This window comes from Hermetia illucens, chromosome 1 (genome assembly GCF_905115235.1).
Source record: "Hermetia illucens chromosome 1, iHerIll2.2.curated.20191125, whole genome shotgun sequence".
NCBI lineage: Eukaryota > Metazoa > Arthropoda > Insecta > Diptera > Stratiomyidae > Hermetia > Hermetia illucens.
The window spans coordinates 117,766,032-117,787,066 of record NC_051849.1 but is presented as its reverse complement, the minus strand read 5'-3'; the positions used below and the strand labels follow the sequence as shown (position 1 = coordinate 117,787,066).

Here is a 21,035-nt window from a genome sequence, read left to right as displayed (position 1 = left end):
ACTGAAAATTGTAACCACAGTTACAATCTTTGGAACAAAAGGGTGCAATTGCACAACAAATATATTTTCAAAAAATCGATTTTTTTCTGTTGCACTTTGGTTTGGATTGGATTCTCAAGATCGTATCTCAAATAGTTTTTGAGTTACAGTCATATGAGTAGGTAGTAATGCCAAAATTTTTTTCCATATTGTTTACATTATATTATATTTCTCCATTTACAGCAATGAAATCAGTACTTCAGTACTCAAAACTGCATTTTTAAGGTTTTGTGTAAACACAAAACCTTATTAAAATCGGTTTACTGTCTCTCTGTCTGTCTGTCTGTCTGCCTGTCTGTCCGTCTGTCTGTCTGTCCGTCACATGCATTTTTTCTCGGAGACCATTACAGCAATCGACACCAAATTTGGTAGAAAGGTGGGAACTGTGAACGCTCACGCATACAGTGAATTACATCCTTTTACGTCGAATTTAAGGGGGGGTCCCCATACATGCAAAAGGGGGGTGTAAAATTTTTTTTCATCAAATATAGCCATGTGGGGTATCAAATTAAAGGCCTCGATTAGTACTTTTCAAAGCCGATCTTAGTTTTGACATTCGTTGGAAGGGTAGGGAGCGCAGGGGGTTGAAAGTGATCACTTCTTTAACGGGGCCATTCTCAGAAACTACCAAATCGAAAAATCTGAAAAAAATCAGGAGGCTGCCACTATATGGTGCCTGGGCTCCGAAATACCTTCCATACCGATATCTGTTTAAATAAAGTTAATAATAGTATATTACTACAATTTATTGTAATTGGTTAGAAACCCCCCTTAAGTTCATCCTAGTACCATGAAATGCAGTGATATAGGCTATAATATAGAGCATGATCTTACCAAGTTTGGTGGAAATTGCACTATTACTAACATAATACCTCACTATTACTAACATAATACCTCAAATTTGTTGCTGCTTTGAAAATTGAAGACTATGAATGTCAATATCACCCGAAAGTGGATACTCTCACATAATATATGGATATATTACGTGCTACGTACTAAGAAATACACAAAACCTTTCGTACCTGAAGCGTCCAGCTTCCGGTTTCCCGACTTGTTCCAATTTGCTGCAGTTCTAACTTGATAACATATCGCCCGATGGACTTGGTTTTTATTTCAGGGTATTTGGTATTTGGTTTTTCAATACAATGACTTTTTTTAGTTACATTTTACAGATTAATTACAAGTAACAATGTGCTATTAACAATTTATTTACAAAGTGTGTGTTATATTCATGATCTTTCAATCTGCGTTATTCTGTTAAGAATAGGACAATTATAGGAAAAATATGAAATCAAAGGGAATGTTTTAAGTGTAATGTGTTTTGAAAAAGTCAAATCGATGGTTGTTCCTCGTAGCGTTGTTGACTTATTAACATCTGATGCGTATTAATGTATTTGAAGAATGCATCATCATTTTTCACGTTTGTGTTGATGTCGCCGCAAAGAATAATTGGTAAATCGGTATCAATATCCATCAACAATGGTGACGCATTATACAGCATAACTTCCTTTTTTAAAATGCGCGCCACTCAGTTAGTTGATGTCATAGCGGAGCGCTAATGGTCTCGTTCAAGAGGGGATACTGTAAAGTTTTGTCCCGACACGGTTCAGTCGCCATCATGCGTTGGAATAGTGAGGAGCGTGCCTTTGCCGTTGAGGTTTACTTTTCAAGCGGATGTTCGGTTATTGCAACAGAGCGTGCATTTCAGGATCGCTTTAATTTAGCTCCGTTGGCTCCCGTCCCAGGCCGCAAATCAGTTGTTACATGGGTCACTACATTCAGACAAACTGCAAGTGCAACAAAAGGAAGAACTGAAGTCCCTCGGCCCGTAAGATCACCTGAGAACATTGAAGCAGTGAGAGCGACAACGTTGCGATCGCCACGGCGTTCTTCGCGCAAACACGCATCTGCCCTTGGACTATCCGATCGTTCAGTGAGAAGAATTCTTCATGATGATCTTCATTTTCATCCCTATAAGATGGCGATAGTGCAGGAACTTTCAGAACGTGACTTCAATTCTCGGATGAACGCGTGTGAGCTCCTTCTTGATGTTGTTCCCGAGGGTGCTATTGTTTTTTTTAGCGATGAAGTGTTTATGTGAACCGTCTAAGAACCCTACAAGATTTGAAGACAAACATCCAAGAAGAAATTGCCAACATAACACCTGCTATGCTAACAAGAGTCATGACAAACGCCAGAAATCGGTTTACGCAATGTATGGAGAATGGGGGACGTCACCTAACAGATTTGATCTTCAAAACAAACAACAAACAAACATTACAAAAAAGGAATAAATATTTTCCGATGCATACAATAGTTTTTATTGAGTTTTGAAAAAAGGAAGTTATGCTGCCGCACCCTGTATGTACCGGAGCTTATTGTAGAAGTTCTCGAAGAAGCTGGCACGGTGGTGTTTCAATAGCAGAACTATTCGAACTGCTAGCTCTGATGTCACGCTAGAAGAGAGATAAATTCCGAAGCTCGGGCCAATCATGCCTCTCCATCACTTGTTCCGCGCTCTCGCTTGCGTGCTCAGGCTCAGACAGAACATGACACTTTTTCATGCGTGCAACCGGTGTTAATCGATTTTAAAGACGTTATCACGTCGAAAAATCCGAAAACCTGCCTTTTTTAGGTAAACACACTAGTTTAGCCCCTTAAAAGTATGAAAGGTAGTCCCCTATTTACAGATAAGATCCATAATCAAGTTAATGTAAAAGAGAAATTGTTTCTACTTCAACTAGCTTAAGAGCAAGTGTTGTCTACTGAACGTAAATCAAGCGTAATCGCTTAGAAATTCGAAAGGAACTTCAAATATTAATCTTAATCTTAAAAGTTAGTTTGGTTTCGAATCATGAGCCAACATTAGAATCTGCTTCGGAAATTAATGACGGAGGTACTTCGATTAGAGATGGATTAGAAATTGTGTAGTAACTTATTTACTTTCAGAAGAAATTAAACTAAAATTAAGATAAAAGTATTCAGTTTATTGAGTAATTTTAAATCTAGAATACACATTTTTGAGGGTCGTAAATGCTTTACTTTAATTACGTTACTTTAATTACTGTAGAAGATTTATATCTCCTGCATTTTATATGTTTCAGCTTGTTATCGCATACGATTAAAATTGCATTGAATTGAACCTCATACCAAATATATTAAATTTAATAGAACTAGAATTAACTTTACCGTTTTTTTTTCAGGCGTTAACTAATATATTGCGTGCTTCCCCATTTAAAGTGTCCTTGCTAGATTGCACTTTGCGAAATGTGACTTTTCTAAGTAGACCCCGTGTTTTTGAAAATTTAACTCTACATGGTCTAGTTATATCTTCAGGGGAAATGAAGCGGATACACAAATTGACATTGGCAGGACTTAATCGCAGCTTGCAAGCTCTAGGTAAGAAGAAATGCTATTACCATATCTAAAATTCACTTTTTATTTGCCATATTTTTATGTTCAATTGAATTATGGATTTAATATAGGTTTTCCAAGTAATAATTTTGCAATCATGCCAACGAATGCAATATCATATTTAACATCCCTGGAACGCTTCGATATATCGAATAACAGAGTTGAAGTTTTAAGTGCCTCCGACTTTCAGGTAAAAAAAATAGTATGAAGGGAATTTCGTCTCAACTGTTTTGTATTTCCTTGTAGACTTTGGGGAATTTGACCTACCTAGATCTCAGTGATAATCTGATATCGAAGATGTCGAATGAAACATTCAGCAACTTGAAAAGCTTAAAAACACTGAAACTAGGCGGGAATCGATTGGGAGATCACCCTGTCAATTTTCAAGCATTCCGACTATGCTACAATCTGCGGTAACTGACAAACGAAGGTTCATTGTTTACATACTAAACCATTGTTTTTTATAGAGAACTGAATATACGCTCCAATGTGATCACTGGCTCGCTCACCCCTAGCACTTTGCCCAAGTTAAAAAATCTGGAGATTTTAAATCTTGAACGGAACCTTATTAGAAGTGTTCAAAAAGAAGCGTTTGACGGATTTGTGAACTTGAAATCGCTTCATTTAAGTCATAATCAGATAGATGTGCTTCAGGATCATGCATTTTATAACTTAAAACGCCTAGAATTTCTGGATCTCAGTTATAATGGAATTGTTGCTGTATCAAATGCATCACTGCAACACTTAACTTACTTGAAAACCCTGGACTTGACACACAACTTCTTGCGGTAATAATTCAGACAATCTTTTCAACGTAGCTCTTTTAACTAGTTTTGACTTTTAGCAGACGGATATTTGAGAATGTAGAGATTTTTTTTTAATATACTGAATTTAATATGCTATACTATGAGTTCCATTTTTCCATTGTAACTCTATGAAAAAGTGTTGACTTTTCAGTGTGATGAAAATAATTTCTATCAAAGGATGGTTCCGAAAAATAACGGTTATTTTCAAACTATAAGCATCATCAATTTAATTACGATCCAAACACTGTGCTTCCATAGTAGGTGGCGTTACAAGCCACTTTCAAAACGTTAACCCTTATGCAAATATCCGGGTACCCACTTGCATGTTATCTTTAACATATCATACTTGTTTGACGGAAGGTCATCAAATGCTTTCAGATCCTCGTTATTTGAGTCAATTGATGTCGATTTGTATATATTGTATTATTTAACTTGGGGAACAAAAATGACAAAGTTAATAGCTAAATTTTGATACCCCGCTGTTCAATACCCGGAGAACACGCGCATGTTTAAACTTAATTCACGTACCGAATTTAATAGTAATGAATAGTGGAATTAATGTGTAGACAGAAAATAATATTTCATAAACAAATAGAAGAAGACATTCACTTTAATGATTTTCATTCGATATATGTTGTTTATTGAAATACTTTATTAGTATTATTACAGACAGTACTCGACATGGATTTGTTGAAGTAAAGACTTCTTTGCAAAAATGAGCTCTAGAAAATTCTACGTCTACTATAGTTTTCTGTGTTTGAGGTATACATTATTGAGTTGAATTGCCCTTCAACTTCTTGTTACTGTTATTGCTATTGCTGTGTTACTCTTATCTTAAGGGAAAATTTTCTGCATAAGGTGGGAGGTTGTAAGCCTCTCAGAAAAGCTTAGACAGCTGAGACTTTTAGTTATCGTAAATATCCACATTCCAATCGGTGGATATAAATAAATATAAATTTGACGTTCCGTTTACGAAGCCCGCAGTAATTACTTCTTCAAAAAGCATTCAGATTAACATCAACACGCGATAAATGTCACATTATAAACGCAGGGTAAAATTCAACAGCTCCCTACAACAAGATCAATGAGAACTCGATAAGCAGCCTGAGACTATAAAACAAATGAATTGCTAAAGCAAAATTACTAAAAGATCTAAAATGTTGATAGTACCCGTGTTAACTAACGAAATCAAAGCTTTACAGATTAGAATCATCATCATCAACGTCGCAACAACCGGTATCCAGTCTAGGCCTGCCTTCATAAGGAACTTCAGACATCCTGGTTTTGTGCCAAGGTCCACCAATTCGATATCCCTAAAAGCTGTCTGGCATCCTGACCTACGCCACCGCTCCATCTCAAGCAAGGTGTGCCTAGTCTTCTTTTTCTACCATAGATATTACCCTTATAGACTTTCCGGGCTGGATCATCCTCATCCATACGGATTAAGTGACCCGCCCATCGTAACCTATTGAGCCGGATTTTATTCACAACCTTACGGTCATGGTATCGCTCATAGATTTCGTCGTTATGAAGGCTACGGAATCGTCCATCCTCATGTAGGGGGCCAAAAATTCTTCGGAGGATTCTTCTCTCGAACGCGGCCAAGAGTTCGCAATTTTTCTTGCTAAGAACCCAAGTCTCCGAGGAATACATGAGGACTGGCAAGATCATTGGCGAGCTTTGACCCTATGGTGAGACGTTTTGACAACCGTGCGCATGTTATCACTTGTGATTTTCGACCCTAGATAGGAGAAATTATCAACTGTCTCAAAGTTGTAGTATCCTATATTTATTCCTCCCGTTTGACCAGTGCGATTTCATGTTGTTGGTTGGTTTTCGTTGCTGACGTTGCCACCATATATTTTGTTTTGCTTTCATTGATGTACAGCCTAAGATCTCACGCCGCCTGCTCGATCTGGATGAAGGCAGTTTGTACGTCTCGGGTGGTTCTTCCCATGATGTCGATATCATCAGCATAGGCCAGTAGTTGGGTGGACTTAAAGAGGATCGTACCTCTTGCATTTGCCTCAGCGTCACGGATCACTTTCTCGAGGGCCAGGTTAAAGAGGACGTGGAGATAGTATGAAAAAAGATGTAGATCTTAGTTCGTCTATTAGGATGTTCGCGATCGTACTAATGCCATGTCCCAGTTTCTTATTCTCCTGCAGCTGGCATAGGATATCAATAGGAAGTTTTTCCCAGGAGATGACAAAATTAGTAAACAATCTTCGAGTTGCAGTATTTAATGAAGATGTAGAAGAGGAGGGGGTGCTGCTCGAAGTTGTTGCGTCACTTAACTCTTTTGTCGACTCATGATCTAGTGCATTTAATGGGTGCACGTACCTTTCGTGGGTATTATCAGACATTGAACCGGTGGAAAATGATTGACTTTACTCTGAATTGGCTGTGTTAAGACGGGTTGGGTTACTAGTGCTAACTATATCAACAAAAGAGTCTGTAATTATCGAGTCAGTAACGTCTAAAATACTGTCGGTTATTCATATTTGATCGGGATGCAAAAGCGTGAAAGTTGCCGTTTCTTTTGCATAAAAACTCAGGGCCTGGTTTAGGTCTGAACTTATGACGGATTTCACTTGAATATAATTCATACCCATTACGTGTTTGCGATTACATTCAAATGGAGCCAATACCATCTATCGTGAGGCAGCGTCTGATGACTTGCCTCTACCCTGGAAGATATATTTTGTGGTTTTTGGTGAAGAATCCTTGCATAATTTTATAACTGTTAGCCACTTTCAGAGTTACAACTGCAGTAAAGTATTTTCATTGTACCACATATTTAAAGTAGTACCATAAGATATGGCTTGTTGATATGATTCATGTATAAATGTAGCTTTAATTAAAAGAAATCTTCTATTTGAAAACTCATCGCAGTCCTCTAAAATGCAATCGTTTTCCTAATGCGTTGCATTAAAAAAATAGATTTTCTTAAAAACAAAAATAAAACTCTCAAGAATGGATACATGGAAAACATCTCTTGCAAAATTTGGTGCATCATTTGCTACAATCAAAAAATTATATTGAGCTTCAAATAGGCTTGCTTGCAATAGTTGATGAATTTCAGTAAGCGTTTTATCACATATTTAAAATTGTTCGCCCGTCTTGATACTGTTTTGAAATACTTGTGCTTTTGTTCAAATGTCATGGTCCACAAATGTTTTAATGGACCGAATTTTCTTATCATATCTGGATAATGGGAAATATATGGCTGTTTTGGTCTTTCACTAAGAGATGGAAAACTCTCTTTCCGGTAATCAAAATATAACTCAATATAATATGAAAGTAGCAACGTTTGCTTAAGCAGATTTTTGATGCACAGATTATTGGGTACACTTCAACCATAGAACTAAAAAAAAAATATCATAGATTATAATAAGCTTTAACGTTAGCAACGGTAGTAGAAGTAAAGTTTGTCGTACTTCGTCTGACTTACCGGGAATTTTAACCATGCCATGACAATGGTAGTATGAAAGACAGCGAATAGTTATTTTTAAAATTTTGCGTGAAACAAAACCTCCCCATACATATGAATGGAGGGAGCAACATTTTTTTTTTATAAAATGTGGCCACTTGGGGTATCAAATGAAAGGTCTTACTTAGTACTTTTCGAAACTGGTTTCAGATTTGATATCGGGTGAAACATAGGAGTGAGGGCTCAGAATATGACCACCAAAAAGTCTAACAGATCTCGTTCTCAGAACCTATCCAACCGAAAAATCTGAAAAAAAACAGAGTGGTACATCTCTACGAAATCTAGGCCTCAAGATACATCCGGTTCCGATATCTGTACAAATAAAGTTAATAATAATATATTTCCACATTTTAGGAATTTACCCAGGAACCCCCCTTATGTTCATTTTGCCATTTTTTGCTAATTTCGTGCATTCTACAACCTTAGGACGTCATCATCACATATTATTTCATCAATACCACAACAAAGTGAGTTCTTATGAATGGGGTCTCAAAGAATTATTTTGTTTTAGTTTTTATGTTATTTGTATGTGAATATCAATTACTCCAACCAGGTATATACAGGGTGCGGCAGCATAACTTCCTTTTTTTCAAAATTCAATAAAAACTATTGTATGTATCGGAAAATATTTATTTGTTTTTTATAATGTAGGTGCATGTCTAGAGTTTTTATTTACATTATTTTGAAGATCAACTCTGTTAGGTGACGTCCCCCATTCTCCATACATTGCGTAAACCGATTTCTGGCGTTTTTCTTGACTCTTGTTAGCATAGCAGGTGTTATGTTGGCAATTTCTTCTTGGATGTTGGTCTTCAAATCTTGTAGAGTTCTCGGACGATTCACATAAACACTTCATCGCTAAAAAAACAATAGCACCCTCGGGAATGACATCAAGAAGAAGCTCACACGCGTTGATCCGATAATTGAAGTCACGTTCTGAAAGTTCCTGCACTATCGCCATCTTATAGGGATGAAAATGAAGATCATCATGAAGAATTCTTCTCACAGAACGATCGGATAGTCCAAGGGCAGATGCGTGTTTGCGCGCAGAACGCTGTGACGATCGCAACATTGACGCTCTCACTGCTTCAATGTTCTCAGGTGATCTTACGGGCCGAGGGCTCCAGTTCTTCCTTTTGTTGCACTTGCAGTTTGTCTGAATGGAGTGACCCATGCAACAATTGATTTGCGGTCTGGGACGGGAGCCAACGGGGCTAAATTAAAGCGATTCCGAAATGCACGCTGTATTGCAATAACCGAACATCCGCTTGAAAAGTAAACTTCAACGGCAAAGGCACGCTCCTCACTATTCCAACGCATAATGGCGACCGAACCATGTCGGGACAAAACTTTACTGTATCCCCTCTTGAACGAGACCACTAGCGCTCCGCTATGACATCAACTAACTGAGTGGCGCGCATTTTAAAAAAGGAAGTTATGCTGCCGCACCCTGTATAAGATATTCTCAGCTGTCTTGCTTGGCCGGATAGCCCCATATACTCAGAACATCATTCTCCCATACCAAAGAGGCTTCACTCCAGGCACATCAGCAACTGATCAGATTTTCTCTCTGCGGCAAGCGATGGAAAAACTGTTGGAATATGGACATAGTTGCACCATCTCTTCATCGACTTAAAAGCCGCCTATGCTGGCATAGCAGGTAAAATTGTACACGGCCATGAGAGAATTCGGTATCCCGACGAAATTGATAAAACTGACTAGGATGGCCTTGACCAATATGCGAGGCCAGATAAACGCAGCAGGATTACTCTCAAGACCATTCAACACCAACAACAGTCTAAGACAAGGAGATGCGCCATCATGCGCCCTCTTTAACCTGGCCCTCGAGAAAGTGATTCGCGATGCAGATGTAAATGCGGGAGGCATCATCCTCGTCAAGTCCACCCAACTATTGGCCTGTGCTGACGATATTGACATTATAGTAAGAACAACCGGATATGTACAGTCTACCTTCATCCAGACGGAGCAGGCGGCGCAAGATCTTGGGCTGCACATAAATGAAGGCAAGACGAAGTACATGGTGGCAACGTCAGCGCCAAAACGCAAAGAACGAACAACATCGAATCGCACTGATAACAAAGATAATAACAAAAACAATAAAGATAATAGACTACAACTTTGCGACCGTCGAAAATTTCTCCTATCTAGGGTCAAAATCACAACCGATAACAGCTATGACGATCAAATCCGCGCACGATTGTTGGCTGCCAACAGAGCATATTTCAGCTTACAAAAACTGTTCCGCTCGAAACGTCTCACCATAGGGTCAAAGCTCTTACTGTACAAGACAATGATCTTGCCAGTCCTCATGTATTCCTCGGAGACTTGGGTTCTTAGGAAGAAGAATTGCGAACTTTTTGTGGCGTTCGAGAGAAGAATCCTCCGAAGAATTTCTGGTCCCCTACATGAGGATGGACGATTCCGTAGCCCTTATAACGACCAAATCTATGAGCAATACCATGGCCGTGGAGTTATGGATAAAATCCGGCTCAATTAGTTACGGTGGGCTGGTCACTTAATCCGTAGGGATGAGGATGATCCAGCCCGGAAAGACTATAAGGATAATATCTATGGTAGAAAAAGAAGACGAGGCACACCATGCCTAAGATGGAGCGGTGGCGTAGGTCAGGATGCCAGACAGCTTTTAGGGATATTGAATTGGTGGACCTCGGTAGAAAACCGGGGTGTCTGGATTTCTGAAGGCCTAGACCGGATAGCGGTTGTTGCGCCGTTGATGATGATGATGCCGGTGCGAAATTTGGTGGTCCTAGGAAGAATGGAAGGAGGGTTTTCAGTCAATTTCTAAAAGTTGGTAATATGCTATTAGTAAGTTTATTTAAGCAGATATCAGAATGGGACATATTTTGAGGCCTAGATTTCATCTAAGCGCACCGCCTTGATTTTTTTCGAATTGGCGTGAATTGCAAAGCGCATTTTCAGAAACTACCCAACCTAAAACTCCAAAAAAAATCAGGGTGGTACGCTTAGATGAAATCTAGGCCTCAAAATATGTCCCATTCCGATATCTGCTCAAATAAACTTACTAATAGTATATTATATATATATATATACTTTTTAGAAATTTACTGAAAAACCCCCCTTAAATTCATCCTAGAACTTCCGATAGCAGCATAGAGGACAATATTTCGTGTATACGTGCTAAATTTCGTGGAAATCTGATCATTAATGACAAAGTTATAGCAGTTCAAACTAAGCAATTTCGCGCGAATTTACTGCTTCCAAAGCCATGTAAATAAGATGCTAACGTCATAATTAACCGGAATAATTAACATTCGCCTGAAATATTAAAGTCGCATTTATGAAGAATCTACTTATCTGCAGCCCTTTTTAAGGTTTCGTGTAAAACACTTAGGTGAAATCTAATCTTTGAGATGTCCAATTCCGGTATCTGCTCAAATAAATTTACTAATAGCATATTATCAACTATTAGAAATTGACTAAAAAACTCCCCTTAAGTTCATCCTAGGTGTACTAAAGGACAGGACAGCATAAAGGACAGTCTCGTGCATACATATGCCAAGTTCCATGAAAATCCAATTATTAGTGTCAAAGTTATAGAAGTTCAAACTTATCAATTTCGTGCTAACTAACAGCATCCTAAACCATACAAATAATTGAAGTAATAAAAACTTGTTTCTTTTTCGTTGCTGTGGGTATTTATTCTTGCAAATACCGATATTTCGGGAACCACTTGTTCCCTTTATCAGTGCAAACAAGTTTCTTGTTTCTTGTTTGCAATTAATTAATCGTTGGAAACACCGCATAATTTCACTCTGATCATACAAATAAGATGCTGGCGTCATAATTAACGAGAATAATTGACATTCAAGTGAAATATTAAAATTCCATTCAAGAAGAATCGAATTCTCCCCAGCCCTTTTTAAGGTTTTCTGTAAACACAAAACCTTTTGTGTAAACACAAAACCTTATTAAAATCGGTTTACTGTCTGTCTGTCTGTCCATCTATCTGTCTGTCCATCTGTCTGTCCGTCTGTCTGTCTGTCTGTTCGTCACATGCATTTTTCTCGGGGACTGTTGTAGCGATTGGCACCAAATTTGGTGGAAAGGTGAGAACTGTGAACGCTCACGCATATAGTGAGTTACATCCTTTTACGTCGAATTTAAGAGGGAGTCCCCATACATGCAAAAGGGGGGTGTAAATTTTTTTTTCATCAAATATAGTCATGTGGGGTATCAAATTAAAGGCCTCGGTTAGTACTTTTCGAAGCCGTTCTTAGTTTTGGCATTTGTTGAAAAGGTGGGGAGTGCGGGGGCTGAAAGTGACCATTTTTTTAACGAACCGATTCTCAGAAACTACCCAACCCAAAAATCTGGAAAAAATCAGGGGGCTGCCACTATGTGGTGTCTAGGCTCCGAAATACCCGCCACACCGATACCAGTTCAAATAAAGTTAATAATAGTACATTACTATAATTTTTAGTAATTGGCAGGAAAACCCCCCTTAAGTTCACCCTAGAATCACAAAATTTTGCAGCAATATAGACTACAAATCTCACTATTACTAACAAAGTTATACTAGGTCAAAAATGTCGCTACTCTGCAAATTTAAGACTATGAATACCAATATCACTTGAAAGTGGATATTTCCACATAATGTGTGCATATTTTACGTGCTACATGCTAATGGGGCAAATGCATACACAAATTTCTTTATAAAAGAAACACACAAAACCTTTCATACCTGAAGCGTCTAGCTTCCGGTTTCCCGACTTGTTTAGATTTGATGTTGGTTAAATTCTTGGCATTTGCTAATAATATTAAACTCAGAGTATGAAGCGTATTAGGTTGACTATTATCAGCACAGGGATTTCCAACAAATGATTTATTTAAATCGCTTTCTAGAAAATAGAGGGCAATGAAATTTTTAGCTATGTGACAGGGAGCTGTCGCGCACTTGTCGCTCCTCACATCTTTTTCTTTTTCTTCAGCCTTCAGTTCACAAGCGGGGTCGGCCTGTCGTGATCGGTTTCGTCATTTTAATTTATCAAATGCCTGATCAGGATGTAATCGCGAGACCTTTAAATCCCTATCCAGTCTATCAAGCCACCATTGTTTTGGCCGCCTTTCTAGTTGCTTACCATTGACTTCGATGTTCTGACCAATAATGATTATTGACTTCTCGTTAGCGTGCATTACATCACCACACCATCGAAAACGCCTCTCTAACAGTTTTTCCACGATCGGTGCAAACCCATATCGATCGCGGATATTCTCATTTCACACGTGATCAAAACGTGTCACGCCACCAATGCAATGCAACATATTCGTTCCCATTACCGCAAAACGCCGTTCATTGTCCTTTATAGTCGGCCAACACTCAGAACAATAGAGAGCGGAAGACGGACGACGTTGCAGTGAATTTTAGATTTGGGACGTTCGCTGATACGTCGATCACAAAGAACACCAGTTGGAAAATGTCACTTCATCCAAGTGGAATTAATGCGTAAAACAATTTCATTACGCAGTTCTCCATTGGCTGATAGCATTGACTCGAGATATTTAAATCGCTGAGTTCTGGCAATGGCAGTAACCTACCAACCGAGATATTTAAATCGCTCAGTTCTTTCAATGGCAGTAACCTGCCCAGAACTGAGCGATTTCAATATCTCGGGTCAATGCTATAAGCCAATGGAGAACTAGGCTCCTCACATAGGGAAACACAAAACCTTCTATACCTGAAGCGTCAAGCTTCCGGTTTCCCGACTTGTTTTTCAATAAAAGCGCAATTACTTCGAGATAAACTAAACCTTTTTAAATGAAATTCCCGCTTCCATTGCTTCTCAAAACTCACGTTTCATTGTATTACCTTTGTTTACTTTTTATTTGCACTGAAGCAAACAATGAAACGTACATTTTAAATTTTCAACTTTTGGATTGAGATTCTCGCGGTGCACGCTTTTCATAAATGAAACTTCCGCATCGCCAGCTTCTAAATAGAATTTGCTTGAGACTACGCAAGTTAGATGCCATTCAAATGCTTTCTTTATTCAGAAATTTTTCCTTTTTCGATCCAAAATACAAAAATATACGAACTTGACAGAGTGTCCTCTGGCACATAATTTTTCATTCAATCAAATATGGCTGACACGTTCTCTTCATCTCTCTTACCAATACGATTTGACGAAGATTATGCTTTGTCTTTCTTTAGCGCGTGTCATGTGTACGGATAGGCTTCCGCAATCCATTTGCAAGTCGGGGCAATTTTAGTGCGGGTACTGCCTATTAGATATACTGTGATATTGATCCCAGATATTTAAATCACTCAGTTCTGGGCAGGTCACTGCTATTGACAGTGATAAAGCCTTTTCCATCGATAGGTCGTCAAAAATTCAGTTTGATTCAGATTTTATCTGAGAACGTGGTTCATGAGGTGATGATTCCATTTTTGAACAACTTGCTCGAGATCATTTTTGTTATGAGACGCCAGGAAAACGATTTACAGTATAAAGAAAACTGTCATGTATAATAATCTTCGTTTGCTGGCTAACTGTAAAAAATTAGGGAACGATTTTAAAGTAAATATAGTAACCAGAAGCTGGTCATTTATAATAATCTTCGTTTGCTGGCTAACTGTAAAAAATTAGGGAACGATTTTAAAGTAAATATAGCAACCAGAAGCTGGACGCTTCAAGTATGAAGGGTTCTGTGTTTACGTATGTGGGGAACTTTAGAATTTCACTCGTATGTCAATTATTCTCGTCAATTATAACGTCAGCAACTTATTTAGATGGCTCAAGATGTAGTAAATTCGGACAAAATTAATAAGTTTATTTGAGCATATATTGGATTGGTATATATTTTCAGGATTAGACTCCATATTGGCACATTACCCAGTTTTTGAGGCTTTTGATTTGGGTAGTTTCAGAAAATGAGTTCTGTCCCACTTTAAGTTTATACATTTTAACTTCTAACTGACCCATTTTCCGATCTACGTTGAAACCAAAATCTGCTTTTGAAATTACTAATTGAGGCCTTGATGATGATGAAAAAAATGAAGTGTACATCTCCCTTTGCATGTATTTGGTGCTCCCAAGCGAATTTATATCACTGACTGTATGCTTGCTACTCCATACTTCTCATATATCTAGCAAATTTCGTTTCAATTGGTGTAGCGATGTGACAGACAAACAGACAGACAAACAGTAAACCGATATTAATAAGGTTTACACCAAACCTTAAAAAACTACTGCTTTCACTTCTCTAGCACTATAATGAGAATGAAATCCGTCCCATAACTATTCAAACCTACAATCATTTGGTGCAAAGATTCCACTACAGATTACTTCATTCCAGAGCATTAACATCGGACTTAATTTCACCGTTGCCATCATTGGAGTCACTAATGTTAGGAGGTAATGACATTTCCATCATTGTCAAATGTGCTCTCGATGATGCTAATAATCTAGTTGAGCTATCATTAGACGAAAATCCGTTAGCATGCGACTGTTCTATTCATTATTTCACTGAGTGGCTTCGAACTTCCAAAATCACAACAAATAATTTTTCGAACGCGTTATGCGCCACTCCACCACATCTCGAAGGAGCTCCGCTTTCAGAAGTGGGGCCTGAATTTTTACTTTGCGATGCTGATGACTTTGAGGACGACAATGTAACTACTCCTGATCAAACAGAGACCATTCATCATACAAAAAGTTTGGCGAATACTCGTGACTTCAGCGAAAGGGTAAGATGTTGCAGCTATCATAAACACCTTCAAGTTTTACTTGAGTTTTTATTGTAGATATTCCTTTCGGATTTACATTTCTCCTCGGATTATGGATTGATCCTTACATGGACGGTAAATCTGCAGGATGACTATACGTGTGATGCAATGTTTGTATACAAAGAAGAAAATTCTAGTGAAATTCTTATAGACGACTCGATGGTAAGTGGGAAAAAGTCAATAATTTTACATCTTTCACCTGATTGGGAAACAGCTTCCTGTTCTACAATTTTTCCAAAGTTGTAGCGACGGCTATTTTTTACTTTGCTGCTGAGCGGCTCCTTTCTATTCCGCTACACTCGATTATTCCAGAGGATGCTGTGAAGCCTGCAATCTTAAATAATATGTTATCTGTACGCAAGATCCAATTTCCAACTATTGAGGTAGAAGAAAAACGCTACTTTAACTTTAATCTTTATATGCGGATAATCATGCACTGAGGTTTTACAGACAATATTTGCGCCGGTTTTCATTTGTTCTCGAATAATATTTCAAGGTAATCGTCCTTGATGTGCCCGGAACTAACCCCAGAATTGTGCTTCTCAAGAATGCAGGCATAACTCGCCAATATAAAGTGGTTACATGTGTTAAGTGCAAAGCATTTAATCTGTAATTTGGTGAAGATAGTAGTGTTGTGCCAAATTCGTTTTTTTCACCTGTGTACTTATCATCAGCTTGGATAAATGAAGGCATGATTACCATGTCATGCAGAAAGAATAATAGTTGCATTTGTCGATACTAATTTTACATCCATTCATTTCTCAGTAGTTTGCATTGATGAAATGATTGATGCAAAAACGAAATAGTTGCACAAAGTCCCCACTGGGATGTGCGGTGCGACGTACATGCACACCAATTTTCTCCCGCCATAAAATTCAAGGAGACGGATGTTCTTGGTTTCTACGATATCGTGTTTGGCACGTTCCGTGCTACACACAGACCGCCTGCTGCTGGATCGTATGAATACTTTCGTCTGTGCTGTGTACGAATAGAAAAACATGCATAGAAAGTTCTTCGCATAAAATGAACGCAAAACCTTTCTTGCCGAAGCGCCCAGCTTCCGGTATTCCGACCTGTTTAGTAATTTGTATATCAGTGTCAATTAAGCGAAAAACACAATTATAATGCGTGCGGAATGCGGACAAGAGAAACTGCGGACGGCACACAGTCTCAATGTACAATGAAGATTTCAAGTCGGAAAAGTTCGCACGTCGTCAACGTTCGTTCTGATGACAGATTACGCCATTTGCAATTTGGCGTTTTCGAAAAAAATGGATTTAAGGCGGAGGTATGTGCACTCCTAGTGTCATTTAATTGCATGCTTTTCAGAATTTAAAATATGCACGCAGGTCGATTGTCTCTAATCTTCAAGTTTAAATTTATTTTTTATGAAGGGAAGCGATGGAAGTAATGTAAGTGACACATAGAGAACTACAGGATGGACGACATTGCGGTAAATTTTAGATTTGATACGTCGATCACAAAGAACACCAGTTGCGTAGCGCCACTTCATCCAGCTTGCGTTAATGCGTGAAGCAATTTCATAACGCAATTCTCTATTGGGTGATAGCATTGACCCAAGATATTTAAATCTCAGTTCTGGGCAGGTCACCGCCGCTAATAGTGACAATGTTTCCATGGGGATCGGCCATCAAAACCGTGTTGCATAATGCGATTATTCCATTTTTAGACAAGTTGTTCGAGATCATGTTTGCTATTAGACGCTAGGAAAACAGCATCTGCATAAAGCAGCGCTGAACATTGAACTTCCTGTGTGACAGTACCCATAACAAGAACAAAGAGGGGTGGTGAGAATGCGATTCCGTGATGAACACCAACAGAGACACGAAGCGGTTTCGATACACCCGTCACACTTCGAACTTTACTTTTCGGATCGTGGTGGAGCAACTGAACCCAGCGCATGAATTCTTCTGGCATCAGATGTTGTCGTAGAGCGTATCAGTTGAGTTCGTGCGGCAAACGATCAAACGTTTTCTCCCAGATCCAGAAATGCAATGTAAAGAAGGCGATGCTTCTGACGGTGTTTCTCCAGGGAAAACCGCGCAGCGTGTATTGCATCAGTAGTTCAACAGTTCTTGACAAATCCGGCTTGATTCACGATTATCAAAACTGCGTTAAAAATCTTCTTGTATGGGAAAGTAACCGGATCGGACGATCATTTGAACATTCTGCTGGACTACCTGTGTGACTTTCTTGCCAGTCAGATGATGTTCTACCTTCCTGAATAACCCGATTAAAGAATTCACTAAGCCACAGTGTTGGGTTCTAGCTCTTTGCTTTCCAGAGCTCAATGTGATGTCGTCAGGTCCTGCTGATTTCCCCGGTTTGATTTGTTTTATTGCTTCCCCTGTCATTTGCGCTGACAGGTGGAACTGCTTCAAATGAAATCTGTTCGAAATATTCTCGCCATTGCGCCGATTGCGTTCCTCGCGCTGTTTTATTGGTGGCTTCATTAGCAGGATGGCAATCAACGGTCGATATGGAGGTTCGATGGTTTCATACGGAACGGCTTTACAATCAGCGACGGTTGTAAAATATTGGCGTCTTATGAGAATATAGTCGATTTGCGTTTTACTATTCCCACTATAAAATGTAGGAAGATGAGATAATCGTTTGATGAATCATGTATTCATAAATACAAGGTCATGGATGTCGACAAAATCGATTACACGCTCGTCACCCTCATTGCAGCGCTCCAAACCCCTTTCCCCCATGGTACCTGTTACCGTCTGCCTTTTCACCCCCATGACCATTAAGGTCACCGGCAGTGATGATATAGTCATCAGCAGACACGATGCAGATCTTTTCTCCGAGAAGTTGCCAGAAGGGAAATTTCTTGGCATCAGGTCTACCTGTCTGTGGTGCATATGCGGTGAAGAAGTGAATAGTGTGATCAGGTGATATAATGGTGAGTTTCATCAGCCGATGATCATATCATTCGGCTTCTTCTTCTTTGACACCAAGGAAACTCTCTGAGATGGCAATACCAACACCGTATGGAGTGTGTGGGCTATCAAAATAGCGAAGTTTATAGCCATTTTTACCGTGTTCGCATTCTATGCCGCAGCTTTTGGCACCAGAATTATTGGAATTGTTAGAATAGGCTTGTAAGCGTAACAATTCATAAATGTTTTCGTTGGACTTTATATTTAACTCTTGGTTTTTGAATACAGTGTGGATTTCGGAAAGTCCCAGTGGACTGAGTATTGTGTTTGATATTAGGTTTATTTTTGCAAAGATAATCGCTTCTGAGATACTAGTAATATGATCATTAAGCAGATAATTAACTTGATTTAGATATTGTGTGTATTTCAGATTGTGATTGTCCCTCGTGATCTGGTTTTTGGAGTTTTTGTTGATATAGTTGAGGTAGTAATTCTTTGCTGTTGATTGATATGATTAGTAAGGTTGTCGAAACGTTTTAACATTGGTTCGTTTGAAACAGTTTGCTGGTTTAGTTCCTTGTTCACATTATTTTCATTATTTAGTATTTCATTAATTTCCTTATTAATATTGATGGCGTCGTTGGCGTCCATGTTGCCAGTTATAGTTTTCATAATTGAGCTGAGCTCGTTATCGAGTCCTCTTTTGATTCGTCTCCTAGGCAGAAGGTTGAATAGTTTGTTGTTAACTTCCGTAAGTTTGGCTTTTGTTATCTCTAGCGATGACCCGATTTCCGTAACGTTGTCAAAGGTTGTAAGCGTGTCAAGTATGTATTTAATTTTTGTTTCGCAGTTGTCAAGTCGTCCAATATGTCTTAAGTTGCTGTAGGAAGTAATTAATCGTGCAGTCCTAAGTCTAATTGGTAAGAATCCATTGTTATTCGTTTTTTTATGAGAATTGTTGAGTCTTAAGTCCGCATCAACTTAATGCCGGACCGGACCAAATGAGGAGCAACTTAATTCCTCTGTTTTTTTGGTCCACGGATCCCTCGTTGAGGGCTTAGCCCACAACTTTCAAAAAATCAGGTGATGGCGGCTTTACGGCTTCTTTCCAGGACAGAGGCAAATCGTCAGATGCTGCTTCACCTCGGCCCTGGGAGCAGCGTTACCGAAGCGGCTCGTGGGTGTGAAGTGCTCTTTTATATAATTCGCAGAACAAAACATGACTACGTTTAATTCCTGTGTACAATTTAGATTGAAATTCTCAAGGTATTCATGGGTGCTACTAAGTTTTAGATTATTGTTAAATTTAGCTGTTTTAAAGGTTTGCTAAGTGTTTCAGGCGTTTGGAAAATTGGTTTTGGGGGATTTCTTTCATACTTAACGGTTCGACATTTTTCGTAGTTATTTATAATTTTTGTTATCTTGGTTTTTAAATATGGAAAGTAATAGTCTCTCTTAAGATGCGCTACAGTCTACGTTTTAAAGATATGATCGGGGGAAAGAATGTCTGTAATCTTGTTAGGAGGAATACATTTCTTAAGAATTTCGGTTAACGTGGTTCTTAATCATCATCATCATCATCAACGGCGCAACAACCGGTATCCGGTCTAGGCCTGCCTTAATAAGGAACTCCAGACATCCCGGTTTTGCGCCGAGGTCCACCAATTCGATATTCCTAAAAGCTGTCTGGCGTCCTGGCCCACGCCACCGCTCCATCTTTGGCAGGGTCTGCCTCGTCTTCTTTTCCTACCATAGATATTGCCCTTATAGACTTTCCGGGCTGGATCATCCTCATCCATACGGATTAAGTGACCCGCCCACCGTAGCCTATTGAGCCGGATTTTATCCACAACCGGACGGTCATGGTATCGCTCATAGATTTCGTCATTGTGTAGGCTACGGAATCGTCCATCCTCATGTAGGGGGCCAAAAATTCTTCGGAGGATTCTTCCCTCGAACGCCGCCAAGAGTTCGCAATTTTTCTTGCTAAGAACCCAAGTTTCCGAGGAATACATGAGGACTGGCAAGATCATAGTCTTGTACAGTAAGAGCTTTGACCCTATGGTGAGACGTTTCGAGCGGAACAGTCTTTGTAAGCTGAAATAGGCTCTGTTGGCTGACAACAACCGTGCGCGGATTTCATCATCGTAGTTGTTATCGGTTGTGACTTTCGACCCTAGATAGGAGAAATTGTCAACTGTCTCAAAGTTGTATTCTCCTATCCTTATTCTTGTTCGTGTTTGTGTTTGACCAGTGCGGTTTGATGTTGTTGGTTGATTCGTCTTCGGTGCTGACGTTGCCACCATATATTTTGTCTTGCCTTCATTTATGTGCAGTCCAAGATCTCGCGCCGCCTGCTCGATCTGGATGAAGGCAGTTTGTACGTCTCGGGTGGTTCTTCCCATGATGTCGATATCGTCAGCATAGGCCAGTAGTTGAGTGGACTTGAAGAGGATTGTACCTCTTGCATTCACCTCAGCATCACGGATCACTTTCTCGAGGGCCAGGTTAAAGAGGACGCATGATAGCGCATCCCCTTGTCGTAGACCGTTGTTGATGTCGAATGGTCTTGAGAGTGATCCTGCTGCTTT

The 21,035-nt window shown here is 39.2% G+C and overlaps 1 protein-coding gene across 4 annotated transcripts in view; it reads left to right on the top strand.

The window, feature by feature from the left end:
* LOC119650440 (carboxypeptidase N subunit 2) overlaps positions 1–21,035 on the top strand; it is a 307,216-nt gene that overhangs the window by 215,989 nt on the left and 70,192 nt on the right. For 3 of the 4 annotated variants that reach the window (XM_038053271.1, XM_038053282.1, XM_038053287.1), the window contains 6 exons: positions 3,243–3,438; positions 3,525–3,643; positions 3,700–3,866; positions 3,921–4,241; positions 15,109–15,499; positions 15,557–15,700. In XM_038053271.1, coding sequence (XP_037909199.1) covers positions 3,243–3,438; positions 3,525–3,643; positions 3,700–3,866; positions 3,921–4,241; positions 15,109–15,499; positions 15,557–15,700 — 1,338 coding nt within the window. Of the gene's footprint in view, positions 1–2,416; positions 2,675–3,242; positions 3,439–3,524; positions 3,644–3,699; positions 3,867–3,920; positions 4,242–15,108; positions 15,500–15,556; positions 15,701–21,035 lie in introns of those variants that run through there. The other variant, XM_038053298.1, reaches the window with a different exon arrangement.